At 43.7% G+C, this 13,249-nt stretch overlaps 1 protein-coding gene across 1 annotated transcript in view; it reads left to right on the top strand.

Annotated features, from left to right (window-relative positions):
* The first annotated feature begins 12,661 nt into the window (after positions 1-12,661).
* LOC121442232 (colorectal mutant cancer protein) overlaps positions 12,662-13,249 on the top strand; it is a 368,334-nt gene continuing 367,746 nt past the window's right edge. Inside the window, exon 1 of the mRNA XM_041643697.1 lies at positions 12,662-12,970. Within this exon, the coding sequence (XP_041499631.1) occupies positions 12,762-12,970 (209 nt within the window). The 5' untranslated portion in view covers positions 12,662-12,761. The remainder of the gene's footprint in view (positions 12,971-13,249) is intronic.

Genomic DNA, 13,249 nt, shown 5'->3' with positions numbered 1-13,249 from the left:
GTTTGTTTATAACACCGCAGTTGTTGCATGAATTACTCCTGATGAATCACACTTCCTTGTGCTCGTATCTTTCTATACTTATACTGACTCTGTTCTTAGACTCTGAACTTACCTTTCACCAGCATGACATCAGTGAACAGAGGTTTGAATGATACTTAGGATTTCGTATTTACCCTCCTTGACTGTGAGGCTTTCTGCTTCCACCAGGTAAAGGAGCCGAGGCTAGCCCACAAAGGCTTATGACACACCATTAGTCAGCACCAATGACTAGATATGTGGAAGACAACATATTAGAAAAATAGAGCCTCCCACAAGTTGCAGAGAGGGGAGTAGTCAATGCAGCCACATGTATAATTCAAGGTAAGATCAAAAGGCTCTCCTGGCCACACATCCCAAGTTTTGTTTTTTTTTTCTCACAGAATACACTGGCAAATAAAATGCATATTACAATGAGTTTAGGTTTGATTCGTTGCATAACAGCATGTGATAGCAGAGAACTCTAGAAAGTTGGTTCTCTTCTGTCTATGAAATTATCCTGTTAGAGTTAAACTCTTAAGATAGAACCACACTGCTTTTGTTATTTCTGTTACTGTTAGCGTCCTCACATCAGATCACCCCACAAAACAAAGACCACCATCGCCTATGCAACTGGCAAGAACATTGTTTCTTCCAGCATGCAGGGGTCAGCCACACAACAGAATGCTGACGACCCCAATGGAGCATGCAGGCTTCTTTTATAGGCATCCAGGATTGGATTAGTTCATCCTGAACATGATTGGCTGGGGCTCCTCTTCCTGCTTTAACACAGTACAGAAATTAAAACTGAAACAGAAACTGAGACCTAATGGTACAGAAACAGAAGCTGAAACTTTACTGGAACTCAGGCCTAGTAGGGGCTGGGACCAGGAGAAGCCTAGCCGTGGAGTTACTCTCATTACAAATATTTTCTTCCATGTTATGTCCCCTGACCACCCACTTTTTTAAAACCCCTCCAACCCCTTCTTGTTTAGGTAGATCATTTGGGGTCTTTTATTTTTAAGGATTTATGTCTTAGGTTGGTGTTGGCTCCCTAAAACTTGAAGGAGAAAAGTCACATAATAGTGGGCAAGTGAGTCACTAAAAAGCACCCTGATCTAGAGTCCCATTAGGAAAAGCAACAACAAAAATTTTGGAGGGTTTGGGGGGCCAAAAACCAATGTAGAAACTCATAAGGACTTGCTGCTGTTAGGATTTGGGTGTGTGTCATCACCACTAGAATTCATGATGGAGTTTCATCTTCATTACAAGGTATTAAGACAACAGAAACAAAATCCAACTGTAATGTTCAGAGGTCGGGCCTTTACAAGTGACTAGGATTAAATAGACGGCCAAGGTTGACTACTGCTGGCTTTAGAAGGGTCGGGGAATGGACATGCTTTAGTTATTTTATTTTTCTGTTGCTGAGATAAAAGTACCACAACCAAAAGCAACTCAAGGAAGAGTTTATTTTGCTTTGGAATTCCAGAGGACTAGATAGCCATAATGGCAGGAGCAGAAAATGGGAGATTACATCTCAAACACATACAGGAAGGAGAGAGAGAGAGAGAGAGAGAGAGAGAGAGAGAGAGAGAGAGCAGAGAGAGAGAGAGAGAGAGAGAGAGAGAGAGAGAGAGAGAGAAGAGGCAGACAGAGAAACAGAGTAGGTAGTGAGGCCAATGCTATAAACCCTCAAAGACCACCCTGAATGATACACTTCCTCCAGCAAAGCTGCACCTCATAAAGGGTTGGTAACTTCCAAAACAACCTGGGGACCAAATGTTCAAATGGGTGAGCCTATGGAGGACATTTTTCATTCTAACCACAACAAGGCAGGAGGAGGATTAAGCATACATGTAGACTCCCCCTTTCTTTCTTTTTTCCTTTTTAGCTTTCTTTTATTTATTCTTTGTATATTTCACATTCATGCTTCTCAATCCCTTTCATTTCCCCATCCCTTCATATCCTCCCTTTGCCCTACAACTTCCCCCACAAAATAAAATAAAATTTAAGAAAGGAAAAGAAGAAAAGATGTCATAATGAAAGCTGCAGTGTGACACACTGAGTCACACAGTAAGCCCTTTTCTCTGTATAGCTTTGCTTGCAAATGCTGCAAAGAGACATTGGTCTGGTTCAAGCCTCTGGTTTCTGCTACTATTTTTTTAACCCCTGTTTTTCAAGACAGGGTTTCTCTCTAGCTTTGAAGCCCCTCCTAGAACTAGCTCTTGAAAACCAGGCTGGCCTCGAGCTCACAGAGATCCCCTGCCTCTCTCTCCCAAGTGCTGGGATTAAAGGTGTGCACCACCACCACCCCCCTCGCTTCTGCTATGTTATTGATGCTGAGCCCTCACTGGGAATCCTCTTGGATATCCTTTTGTTGTCCTGTGTCATGAAGATCCTGCAGCTTTGGGTCTGCAGGACCAGTCTCTTCATGTGCACCCACAGATCATAGGTGGGGTGGATGCTGGAGTGGGCCAACTCACAACCCAGGTTCTGAACCTGGGTAGTTGCAGGTTGGTTAGCTCACCAGTTCTCCCCCATCCTCACCACCAGGGTGAGCTCTCCAGCATTTCCCAGGCTAGTTCAGCCCTTGCAGCAATGAGCAAGGGGTGGGGCCGTTTCTCCTGCTTTCAAACCTTCTGGGTTGACTGTCCCACACTTAACCACAAGGTCAGCTGTACTGTGCTGCCCAGGCAAGGTGCGGGGGCCACTCTTCCAAGTGCAGCCGCTGGTGAGGGGCAGGGGCAGCGCTCCTACTCTTATGACCTCAGGGCTAGTTCCCTGACCTGCCTCAGGCCGGGAGGGCCGGACTCCTGTTTCTTGTCATGTGATTCTCTGCATTGCTTTCAGTCATCCACAATCCTATGTAATTTGGCCCCTTGGCTGGAGAACACAACTTTGAGCCAAAAAGAACCTCTTTTCATTATAACGGATCCGGTTTTTCAGTCTTATATTATGAAGAGAAAATGAGCTAAAACAGATGCTGTTCACACTCCCGGAGTAATCACCGCCCCCCAAGAAAGAGTAATGGTGGGATATGTATAGGCAGGTGGGACTCACTGTGATAAGCATCAGTAGAGGGGTCTAGCATTGGCAAAGGCAGATACCAGGGCCTGAAGAAATCTTGTAGTTGGGAATAAGCAATGAGTGACTTGGCACTGATCTGTATAGACAGCAAAGGATCAGACACGCACTGTTTCTGATATGTAACAACTCCTTTAGATGTTAGAGGCAAATCTAAGTATGAACTGAAGGACCCTGAAATACTCTCAGGGAAATTAAGCCCTGCCCTATTTAAATCTGATTCAAATTTTCTTATTCCCCTAGGCTTAAGTAATTGTAAAATCACCTCTAACACTTTCATGTGATGTATATATAATGATGGACACACCAAAATGTATATGCTGTTGGTTTGCACGAATATTTACAAACTCTTCTATCTTTATAGCAAGTAACCTAAAAATAGGCATTTATAGGTCTACCACAAGGTGGTAGTAGAAAACTATCTTTTGCATTTCGTGTTTCTTTTGCTGGGAAGATGGCCATGGCAACTCTTATAAAGGAAAACATTTAATTGAGGTGGCTCACTTGCAGTTCAGAGGTGTAGTCCATTATCATCATGGTACAACATGGTGGCATTCAGGAGACACGGTACTGGAGCAGTAGCCAAGTGTCCTACATCTTGACTTGCAGGCTGTCTGAGCCTGCTCCTACAAAGTCAGCTAGGGTTCCTGGAGAGGAGATCCTCCAGGCCAAAGAAAAGTCAGAAGATACGGAAGACAGGATAGAACCAGGAGATCTGTCTGGTCATGCCGAAGCAGCCAAACAGCCCCGTGTTTATTTCAGAACTTGCTTATATACAAAAGCAGAACAAAGCATAGCACAGACGTTCAGTCAGTATTCCTACCATTCCTACCTAAGTTGCTAATAGCTTTCTGTGTGCATTGCTAGAATAGGGGTGTTGGTTCATAGTACATGGAGGTGATGTTCTAAGGTTTTCAAATGCATTGTTAAAAGGAGGGTGTGTGTATAGCCTAAGCCGAGGGAGTTCTGGTTGCTAAACTATTCCTACCATCCACAGACCATTCCTGTTCTTGAGTGAGCAGCCTCCTCTCCAGCAGGTGCTTACTGCTTGGAAGCAGCCTTACTTTATATCTTGATGTTCCTGAGGTTTGTGTCAGCAGTATACGGTCTACTGGATAGAGTGTTCTTTTCTCTCGGGCTAAATCAGAAGTCTCTCATAGCCCTCAAGGTTATAAGAAAAAGTAGAGCAGGCAAGCTTGAATTCAAATGACTTCTTTAAGTCAGAAATTACTCCAGATAGAAACTGAGTCACATATGGGCTCCGACAGCAGGCAATAGGAAGTAGTCTGAGTGTCACACTTTTGAAAATTTGAACAAATAAGATCTCAAGGTCCACTTCCCCATGGTGACACACTTCCTCCAACAATGCCATACCAACTCCAGCAAAGTCAAACCTCCTATAGTATCACTCCCTTTAATGGGCATTTTCTTTCAAACCACCACATAAGACATAATATTTGGCTAGGAATGACTTGAATTTGACTAACATAAACTACCTGCCACAAAGTTCATGGCTGGCCCACCAAACTAGAGAGAGGTGGAGAGGGTTGGAAACCCCATTATCACAGGAGTACGAAGAAAGTGGTGGTGACACATAGCCATGTTCACTCAGTCCAGTCTACCTGTCCCCTGTGCTATTTGCTACAGAAGAAGAAACCACTTTCCTACTTCTGAGCCTAGGAATAAGACGAGAAACCATCAGTGTGGAGACACAGCTCAGCAATTTTCAACGCACTTGTTGCTCTGGCAGAGGACCTGAGTTTGGCTCCCAGCACCCGCATAATGGCTAACAATCATCTGTAACACCATTCATTTATTTTTGTTAATTTTCTATTGCTTTTATAAAACACCATGAGCAAGGAAACTTACAGAAGAAAGGGTTTATTTGGGCTTATGGTTCCAGAGAGTTAGAGTCCGTGATAGCAGAAGAAAGGCACGGTGGGAGGAGCAGGAAGCTGAGGGCTCACAGCTGGTTCTGCAAGGATGAAGCAGACAGTACACACTGGAAATAGTGCTCGGCTTGGAAACCTCCCATAATAACACACTTTACAGCAAGGCCACGTCCCTTAAACTTACCCAAATAGTACTACTAATTGGGAACCAAGTGTTTAAATGCTTGAGACTATAGGAACATCTCATTCAAACCACAAAACTCCAGGTCCAGGAAGCACCCTCTTCTGGCCTCTAAAGGCATGGCATGCACATGGTGCATAGACAGACAAACAGGCAAAACACTACACGTGCTAAATTTTAAAAGGATAGAAAATATTTTAAAAGAGAGCACTGATGACAGCTGATTTCAAACAATAAAAGTCATGAAAATGTGACATACAAGCTGATCTAGTTTCAAATAAAACTCATGATATATAAATTCCACTGGGCTCTTTCTAGTGATGCAATGTGGTTTATATGAATAATTTACAAACCCCTTTGAAATAAATGATATTGTAATCTCTGTTTTACAGACATGTACACCAAACCAGTCTAGGCCAGATGTATTTTGAAATATATTTGAATAGAAATTGTCCACCAAGGGGCATTTTTGATGATTATCTCCGGGAAAAGAAACATATTCCATTGTTTGATGTTGAACATACATGCAGCTCAATTTTGTGTGTGGAGTCTTGATTGCTAATAGCTTTCTGTGTGCATTGCTAGAATAGGGGTGTTGGTTCATAGTACATGAAGGTGATGTTCTAAGGTTTTCAAATGCATTGTTAAAAGGAGGGTGTGTGTATAGCCTAAGCCGAGGGAGTTCTGGTTGCTAAACTATTCCCTGTATTTTCCTGCCTTGATACGTGGTGAAGATAAATTATCTTGCAGGACACAGACCATACCACGAACCCAAATCCTTATCTCATGCTATGCTCTCAAAATGAAGCTTGCACTGGTCTGTGATCCAGAAGTTAGAAACAGGAGTGGTCACTTTTATCTTAAATTCCCTCTATTCATTTGATAAACTTATGCCTCCTATCACTGAAACTCTGGGTTCAGGGTTTGATGCCCTGAGGTCCAAATTACTCACATTCCAGCAAGGAAGGATACAGCAAGAGTTACAGATACTACAGATACCCCTCGAGTGCTTCAGGTTCCTCCATCCAGAAGTCATCAATCGCCTGGTCATGAAGAGGAACAGAGCTACAGGCAAGGGCAAATAGAGTCAAGGAGGACCACATCTAGAGCCCAGGTGATTGATGTGGGTAACTCTTGGTACTCTCTCATCCAGTTCTCAGAGGAGATGCGCATGTGTGGCAATCCCAGCCTCAGCAGAGATGAACATCTGGGTTGTGCCAATTGTCAAGTAGCCCGAACCAGCTTTCTGAAAGTGAGCTTTGTCAAGACTCACCAGTGCTGAAGGAAAACAGTGAGTATCAGTTGGGTCCCCAGTATCTGAAGCAATGACAAAGATATATGAATAATTTGCAAACCCTGTGAAATAAGTGATATTATAGAAGAATATATATTCTTCTCTTACTAAACGTTCTTTTTGAAGATTTTCCAAGAAGGGTGTGGAGTGTGTAGCATCATGTTAGGTTGAGTACATGTTTAGCATTTATAGAGTCTTGGGTTCACAATTCATTATTTTTTAAAAGTCCTAGGAGCTGGGGAAATGGATCCGTGGTTAAGAGCACTTGTGATTTTTACAGAGAACCTGAATTCTGTTCTCAGAACCCATGTGTCAGCTCACAACTATCTGCAACTTCCGTTTGAGGGGATGTGATTCTCTCTTCTGGTCTCCCTGGAAACCAGGTATGCAGATAGTGCACATACATATGTGGAGATATGCATATACATGAAATAAAAATAAATTTAAAAAATGTTGATAAAAAACATCTCCCCCAGAAAAAAAAGTAAGCTCCACAAAAATCTAGGAATAGTTCTGTCCCCATTTAAGTGGACTGACAGGGCTTTGGAGTTGTCATAACTAGGGTTTCTACTTCTGTGAAGAGACACCATGTCCACAGCAGCTCATATAAGGAAACATTTGATTGGAGCTGGCTTAAGGTTTCAGAGGTTTAGTCCATTATCATCATGATGGGAAGCATGGCAGTGCACAGCAGTCATAGTGCTGGAGAAGGGACTGAGAGTTCTATATCTTGACCCTCCAGCAGCAGAAAGAGACTGTGTGCCACACTGGGCATAACTTGAGCATATAACATCTCAAAGTTCACCCCTACTGTGACACACTTCCTCCAAAAAGGCCCTATCCACTCTAACAAACCACACCTCCTACTAGTGCTACTTCCTGTGAGCCAAGCATTCAAACACTTGAGTCATGGGGCCATTCTTATTCAAACCACCACAAAATTATACTATGGCAAGATGTTCTATTTAGTGCTCTGTGGTGTTATTTTGTTTATGATCTAACAAATAAAGCTTGCCTGAAGATCAGAGTGTGGAGCTAATCACTCTAGTTAGCCATAGAGGCCAGGCAGTGCTGGCATACACCTTTAATCCCAGCACTAGGTGGAGATGGGAAGTGATATGGCTGGGCAGAGAGAGGAATATAAGGCAGGAGGAGACCAGAGCTCTGGACTAAGTCTGAAGATTCTTAGAGACAGAATTGCCCTTTGGTCTGAGGATTTGGTAAAGGTAAGAACTAGTGGCTGACTGCTCTGCTTCTCTATTCTTTCAGCCTTTACCCTCTAATATCTGACTCTGGGTTTTTTACTATTAAGACCAACTAGAATTTGTGCTACAGCTCTCCCTTCAGGAAAGGACTTGTGCCACAGCTGCTAGGGATGCTGTTAGAAGATCCCTCAGCTGTTAACCCCTTGGGAACCCTGCTTCACCCTCCCCACACTGTAGATCTAGTGTCTCAGGGATCTCTGTCCAGTAATCACTTGATATATACATGTAAAAGCCTAGCCATTCCACGTCAGTGAAGGACAGTTTGGTAGGTTAGGCAGATTGGTGCAGTCTCTGGCATCTCCATCCTAAATCCTGGAATCTATAAGAATACCTATATGGCAAAACTGCGGATAAAATTGAAGTTGCTAGTCAGCTGCCCTTAAAGTATACACAGTCTCGTCGATTTGGGTGAGAACAGAATTCATGGGGCCCTTTCTGTGGTCTGGAGAGGGAGGGGGAAAGGAGTGGGGGGAGGGGGAGAAGGGTGGGAGGAGGGGGAGGGAAATAGGAGGCTGGGAGGAGGTGGAAACTTGTTTTTTGTTTATGTTTTTTTCTCCTTTTCTCAATAAAAAAAAAATTAAAAAAAAAAGTGAATCACATTGAAAAGTCAGTTGTCTTTGAAGATAATAGGCGTCAAGGAAACAAACAGCCTTTAACAGCTGGAAAAGAAAATGGCTGTCTGTGTCAGCTTCCAGAAGGAACATGTCCTGTCAACACTGTGATTTTAGCTCAGTAACACACATTTCAGACTTTTGGCCTCCAGAATTGGAAAACAAGAAACACGCCCATTAAAAAATGATAAAATTTTCTCTGGAAATTTGTTGTGACAGCCATAGAAAACTAATCCAAACTGTCTTAGAATTCTCTCAAAGAGATGGAGAGATGTCTCAGTGGTTAAGAGCCCTTGCTACTCAGTAAAGGCCCAGGCTTTAATTCCTAGCACTCACATGGCGGCTCATAACCATCTGTAATTATAATTCCAGGGGATCCAAAACCCTCTTCTGCCCACTGTGGGAACCACACATAATGTAGAACACTGTGTGTGTGTGTGTGTGTGTGTGTGTGTGTGTGTGTGTGTGTAAGAGAGAGAGAGAGAAAGAGAGAGAGAGAGAGAGAGACAGAGAGAGAGAGAGAGAGACAGAGAGAGACAGAGAGAGAGACAGAGAGAGAGAGACAGAGGACACCCATACACATAAAATAAGGTAAGTTAACCTAAAATACAGAAGACAATTCTCTGTCATATCAGATATGGGTGCTCTGAGGCTCAGATCACAGTGCGGCTCCTCCCTTACTCTCATCCCTCTTTCTGTGCTTCCTCCAGTAGGCGGGAACACTCAGGACACCTACTTCTTAGCATCTTGTTGCTGAAACTCAACCTTGGTTTTGACTGGTGATTATGAGCTCCTCTCCAGCTGTGCCTTAACTTGGGCATCTTATTTAGCCTGTTTGGATGGTTTTGCTCTTCAGCCACCTCCCACACAACAAGATGGTCAAAGCCTGCATCCACTAGATAGCATTAAGGAAGCTTCAAAGGTTATCAGTAACTGTGATAAGAACTCCATAAAGGTGGATTTAGCTTCCTTAACTTTACTTTAGTGTTTTCTCTCAGAAATTTGCAGCCTCATTTAATAATTGACCCCAAGGGGCAAGAGAGGTGGCGGGGACAACTTAAAATTTCACCATAGGATCCTTCCTTACAAGCTGTGTGCTTAAGCTAAGAAAACCCTAGAAGAATTAGGTGACTTCTCAAAGGACATGGGGATTTAGTGGGGTTTGTAAGATACACTCTCGAGAGAAGGTGGGTAGACGGCTCCAGGGAGCCCTACTCCAACATTTGCATGTAGTTTTGGTTCATTTAAGTGGAGTTCAGAAGCATAAGCAGGAGATAATTAGGTTTGCGAAGTGTTTTGTTTGCTTCCTTTAGCGGGGAACTTTAGATAAATGAGTCACTGTATCTTGCAGTGTGTATAGCAAAACACATTAAAGTGTGCTACATAAATATGAAAGGAAATTATAACCTAGAAAAATCTGAGAAGAAGAACAGGACTAGTGAAGGAAAGGGAAGTTGAGCGATGCACCCATTTCAGATAATACATAGAATCTTTGAAATTATGACATAAACAGCACTGTTAGATTTATGACCGTGGCTATTGCTTTCGTTCCAAGTTTCTACCTGATATTTATCATCTTTATATTCATATGACATCTCTATTTTCAGTATCTTGCAAATATCACCCTCTCTCATAACCTTTTCAGCATAAATTTTGCATGCTTTGTGTCAACTCAAAATGAGCTCTCTGAAAAGTTGAACCTATTTGTTTAACCATTTCTAAGTTATTCAAGCGTGGGAAAATGGTGTTTAGGAAATTTGTCAAAATACTCTTTTAGAGTATTCAGGTTTAAACCAAAATTATTTAGATGTAAACCTCAAGAGCTATTTGTCTAACAAGAAAAGCATTATTTTCTTAGAAATATTGTCATCTTGGAGATATCATATTTTAGAAATAAAGTTGAAACTTAAACCTCCACTCTTTGTAGACATGAAGTTATAGAAACATCCACTCAGATTTTGGGAAAATCCCTGGGTTTCCAGGTTCCTTTGTACATTTTATACATAGGAAGAATGTTTTTAAATTTCAAGTCACAATGTCAAGGTGGACATGAGGGTAAACAACTTCTGTTTTGCTAACAAAGGTTTTATCCCAAGGAAATGGAAACCTAAAACGTTTAAATTTTATATAAGAATGGACTTGCCATAAGAATATTTATGATGTTGGTAGCACCTTTTAAGCATATTGGGTATATTTGCAAAGTTTTTCAGAAGGGATAGTCCATTTGTGGGGAATATTAATCAAATATGTTATCCTTTTTAATCAAAGGGCTAAATGAGTCACCTTTAAAGATGTCTGTAAAGATGCTATTTGGCAAAAGTCCTCTTCTAGCCAGCATTTTCTAAGATCGAAGTATGTGTTCAAGGCTGCCTCCTAGTCTAAAAAATTGTGCTTCAGTTATCAGCTGTGCCAATGTATGAGGCTAAGGTCTGACCACTCACAGTGGTGCAGCACCCCTTTGCAATAAGAATAGAAACCCTGAGGGACCCCTGCTGAGTGTGCCCACATCCTTTTGCAGAGATAAAACCTTTCAAAAAGGCGTATTTGTTTGTTTCATGTGTTTGAGTATTTGGCTTGTGTGTTATCAATGTGTACTATGCCATGACTGGTGCCCACTGAGGCCAGGAGAGGATGCTAGATTCCCTGGAACTGGAGTCAAGGATGGTTGTAAGCTACCATGTGGGTGCTAAGAACCAAACCTGGGTCCTCCAGAAGAACAGCACATGTTCTCAACTGCTGATCCATCTCTGCAGTCCAGAAGGAAAACTTTTTCCCTTGCTGAAGGAGTTGGAATTATGTGGTTACTCTCTGAGACCCCAGACCCATTTCTAACACACCCAGTGTCTGATTATAAATTCCGACCCAAACTCTTGAAGTGCTAGGAATTTGTCGAGTTAAAGAGAACCTAAGTAGAACTAGGTAGGTGGGATGGAAAAGAATGGAAAGTGAGCAGAGACCCTTCCGGCTGACCCTGTAGAAAGTCCCAACATAGACAAACTTGCTCCAGCTACCTACTGCTGAATAAACACATCACCCTAAAATTCAGTGATTTAGCATAATGGTCCTTTTATGGTTATCATAGCTCTGGAGGGTTGGCTGAGTTCTGATGGGCTCTGGTTTTGCTTATGGATTAGCAATCTCTAGAGAAAGCATCATATCTCACTGGTGTCTGGCCCCAGGCCTGAGAAGGCTCAAATATCTGGAGGCCGTTTGACATCTCTTTTGTTTTTACATGGTCTCTTTGCATGGATTCTCCCATACAGCAGCTTATGTGCAGCCAAAATTCTTTCAAAGCAGATTGCAGCATCCGAAAAGAGAGCCAGGTAGAATCTACTACCATTTCAAAGCTGGCTTCAGAAGTCAAGGCAGTTACTTTGAACCAGACAGGCTCAAGTGACCACATACTCCACCTTCTGATGGGAAATGCACCAAAGAATCTTTGGGCATGTGTTTAAACCACCTCAGGACTTCACAGAACTCTGACAGAAAGCCTGAAACATAATAATGAGTCATTCCCTAAACCACAAATTGTTTCATTGTGGTTCCTTTGCCTTTTGCTATGATGGGTTAGTCTGTTGTTTGAGGCTCCAGATCTGGAGTTAAGATTGCCTAGGCTTGCTTCTGCTCTGACCCAAGGCTTGGAACTTGGAGCAAGCCTTAATACCTCAGAAGTCCTATCTGCAGATAGGATTAGTATCCATTAAGTATGTGGCTGAAGCTAAGTATTGCCCTATTATGCCATATCTCCTTTACCCATAAGATAACCCCATAACCCATGGAGTCCTTACCTACTTCTCCAGCCATAGGATTGGTGAAAAAAGAGGAATTGTCTAGATCTGTAGAGTGGATCCAGTGCAAGCATCCATTGTGTTCAGTGTTGATGTATTAAAGTGGTGAGGATAAAGGCAAGTGCAGCCAGCCAGCAGAGTGCAGCTATTAAAAACCGACCGAAAGAGCAAAAGGTCCTACTGAAAAAGGCAGACTGCCCCAGTGGAAGACAAATATGGGCTGAGTCAGGCTGCTTGTCAGGTGTAAAACATAAAAATGCCAGCCTGTCTGGGTCTCATTCCGGTGATGGAGTCAGGAATCCAGCACGTTCTGGAAAGTGGGATCGCACGCAGTTTTGATCCTGCAACAAGAGTCGCGCCCCACCCCACTCCCCAAAAAGGAATCCTCTACTTTCTCTGTTGTGCACTAGTTCCAGGAGAACACCCCGCTTCTGCCTGAACCGTCTCCAAGTATCAGGAGCCGCGGAGCCTTCTCTGACGTCCAGGTAGGCACCCTGGGCTCCCAGATTCCCAGAGCCATCCTCGTTCCGCAGGTGCCAATTGGGTGATTCTGGGGCACCCATCTTCCCAGCCCGGGCAAAACCCGGAGAGGTGGAATCGGTCGCCGGGAGCGCCAGGGCGGCCACTGGGCATGCTCTGTCGTCGGGCAGGTTCGGGGCTGCCAGCGGCGGTGCGTTGTGCCGGTCCTACTCTTCCTCCCGAGGGCGGGTGCGCGATGGCGGCTGCGAGCGCCTGCGACAGCAGCGGTGGCAGCAGCGACACGTCCAGCACTGGCGAGGAGGAGCGGATGCGGCGACTCTTCCAGACCTGCGACGGCGACCGCGATGGGTACATCAGCAGGTAGGCGACCCTTGGGGCCCGACTCCTGCTAGTTGTTGGTGAACTCGCAAGAAAAGTTAGTAGGGTTCCGGGAGCTCGTCTCCCGCTGGGCCCCAGGGACCAGGAGCAGCTCTGGGTATTTTCCGGAGATACCTGTAGGAGGCGCTGCTGTCCCGGGACTGCTGAATTATTTCGCGGGCGCCCATTCGCTGTGGAAGTTAGGCAGAGGATTGAGATGGGTGTTATCTGACAGACACCTACGGAAAACAGTTCAGGAAAAGTGCATGAATCCCAGACTTA

This window comes from Microtus oregoni, unplaced genomic scaffold (assembly GCF_018167655.1).
Source record: "Microtus oregoni isolate MIOR12 unplaced genomic scaffold, Mior012 000088F_ref0000325, whole genome shotgun sequence".
In the NCBI taxonomy this organism is placed as follows: Eukaryota; Metazoa; Chordata; class Mammalia; order Rodentia; family Cricetidae; genus Microtus; species Microtus oregoni.
This window is presented reverse-complemented; position numbering and strand designations above follow the sequence as displayed.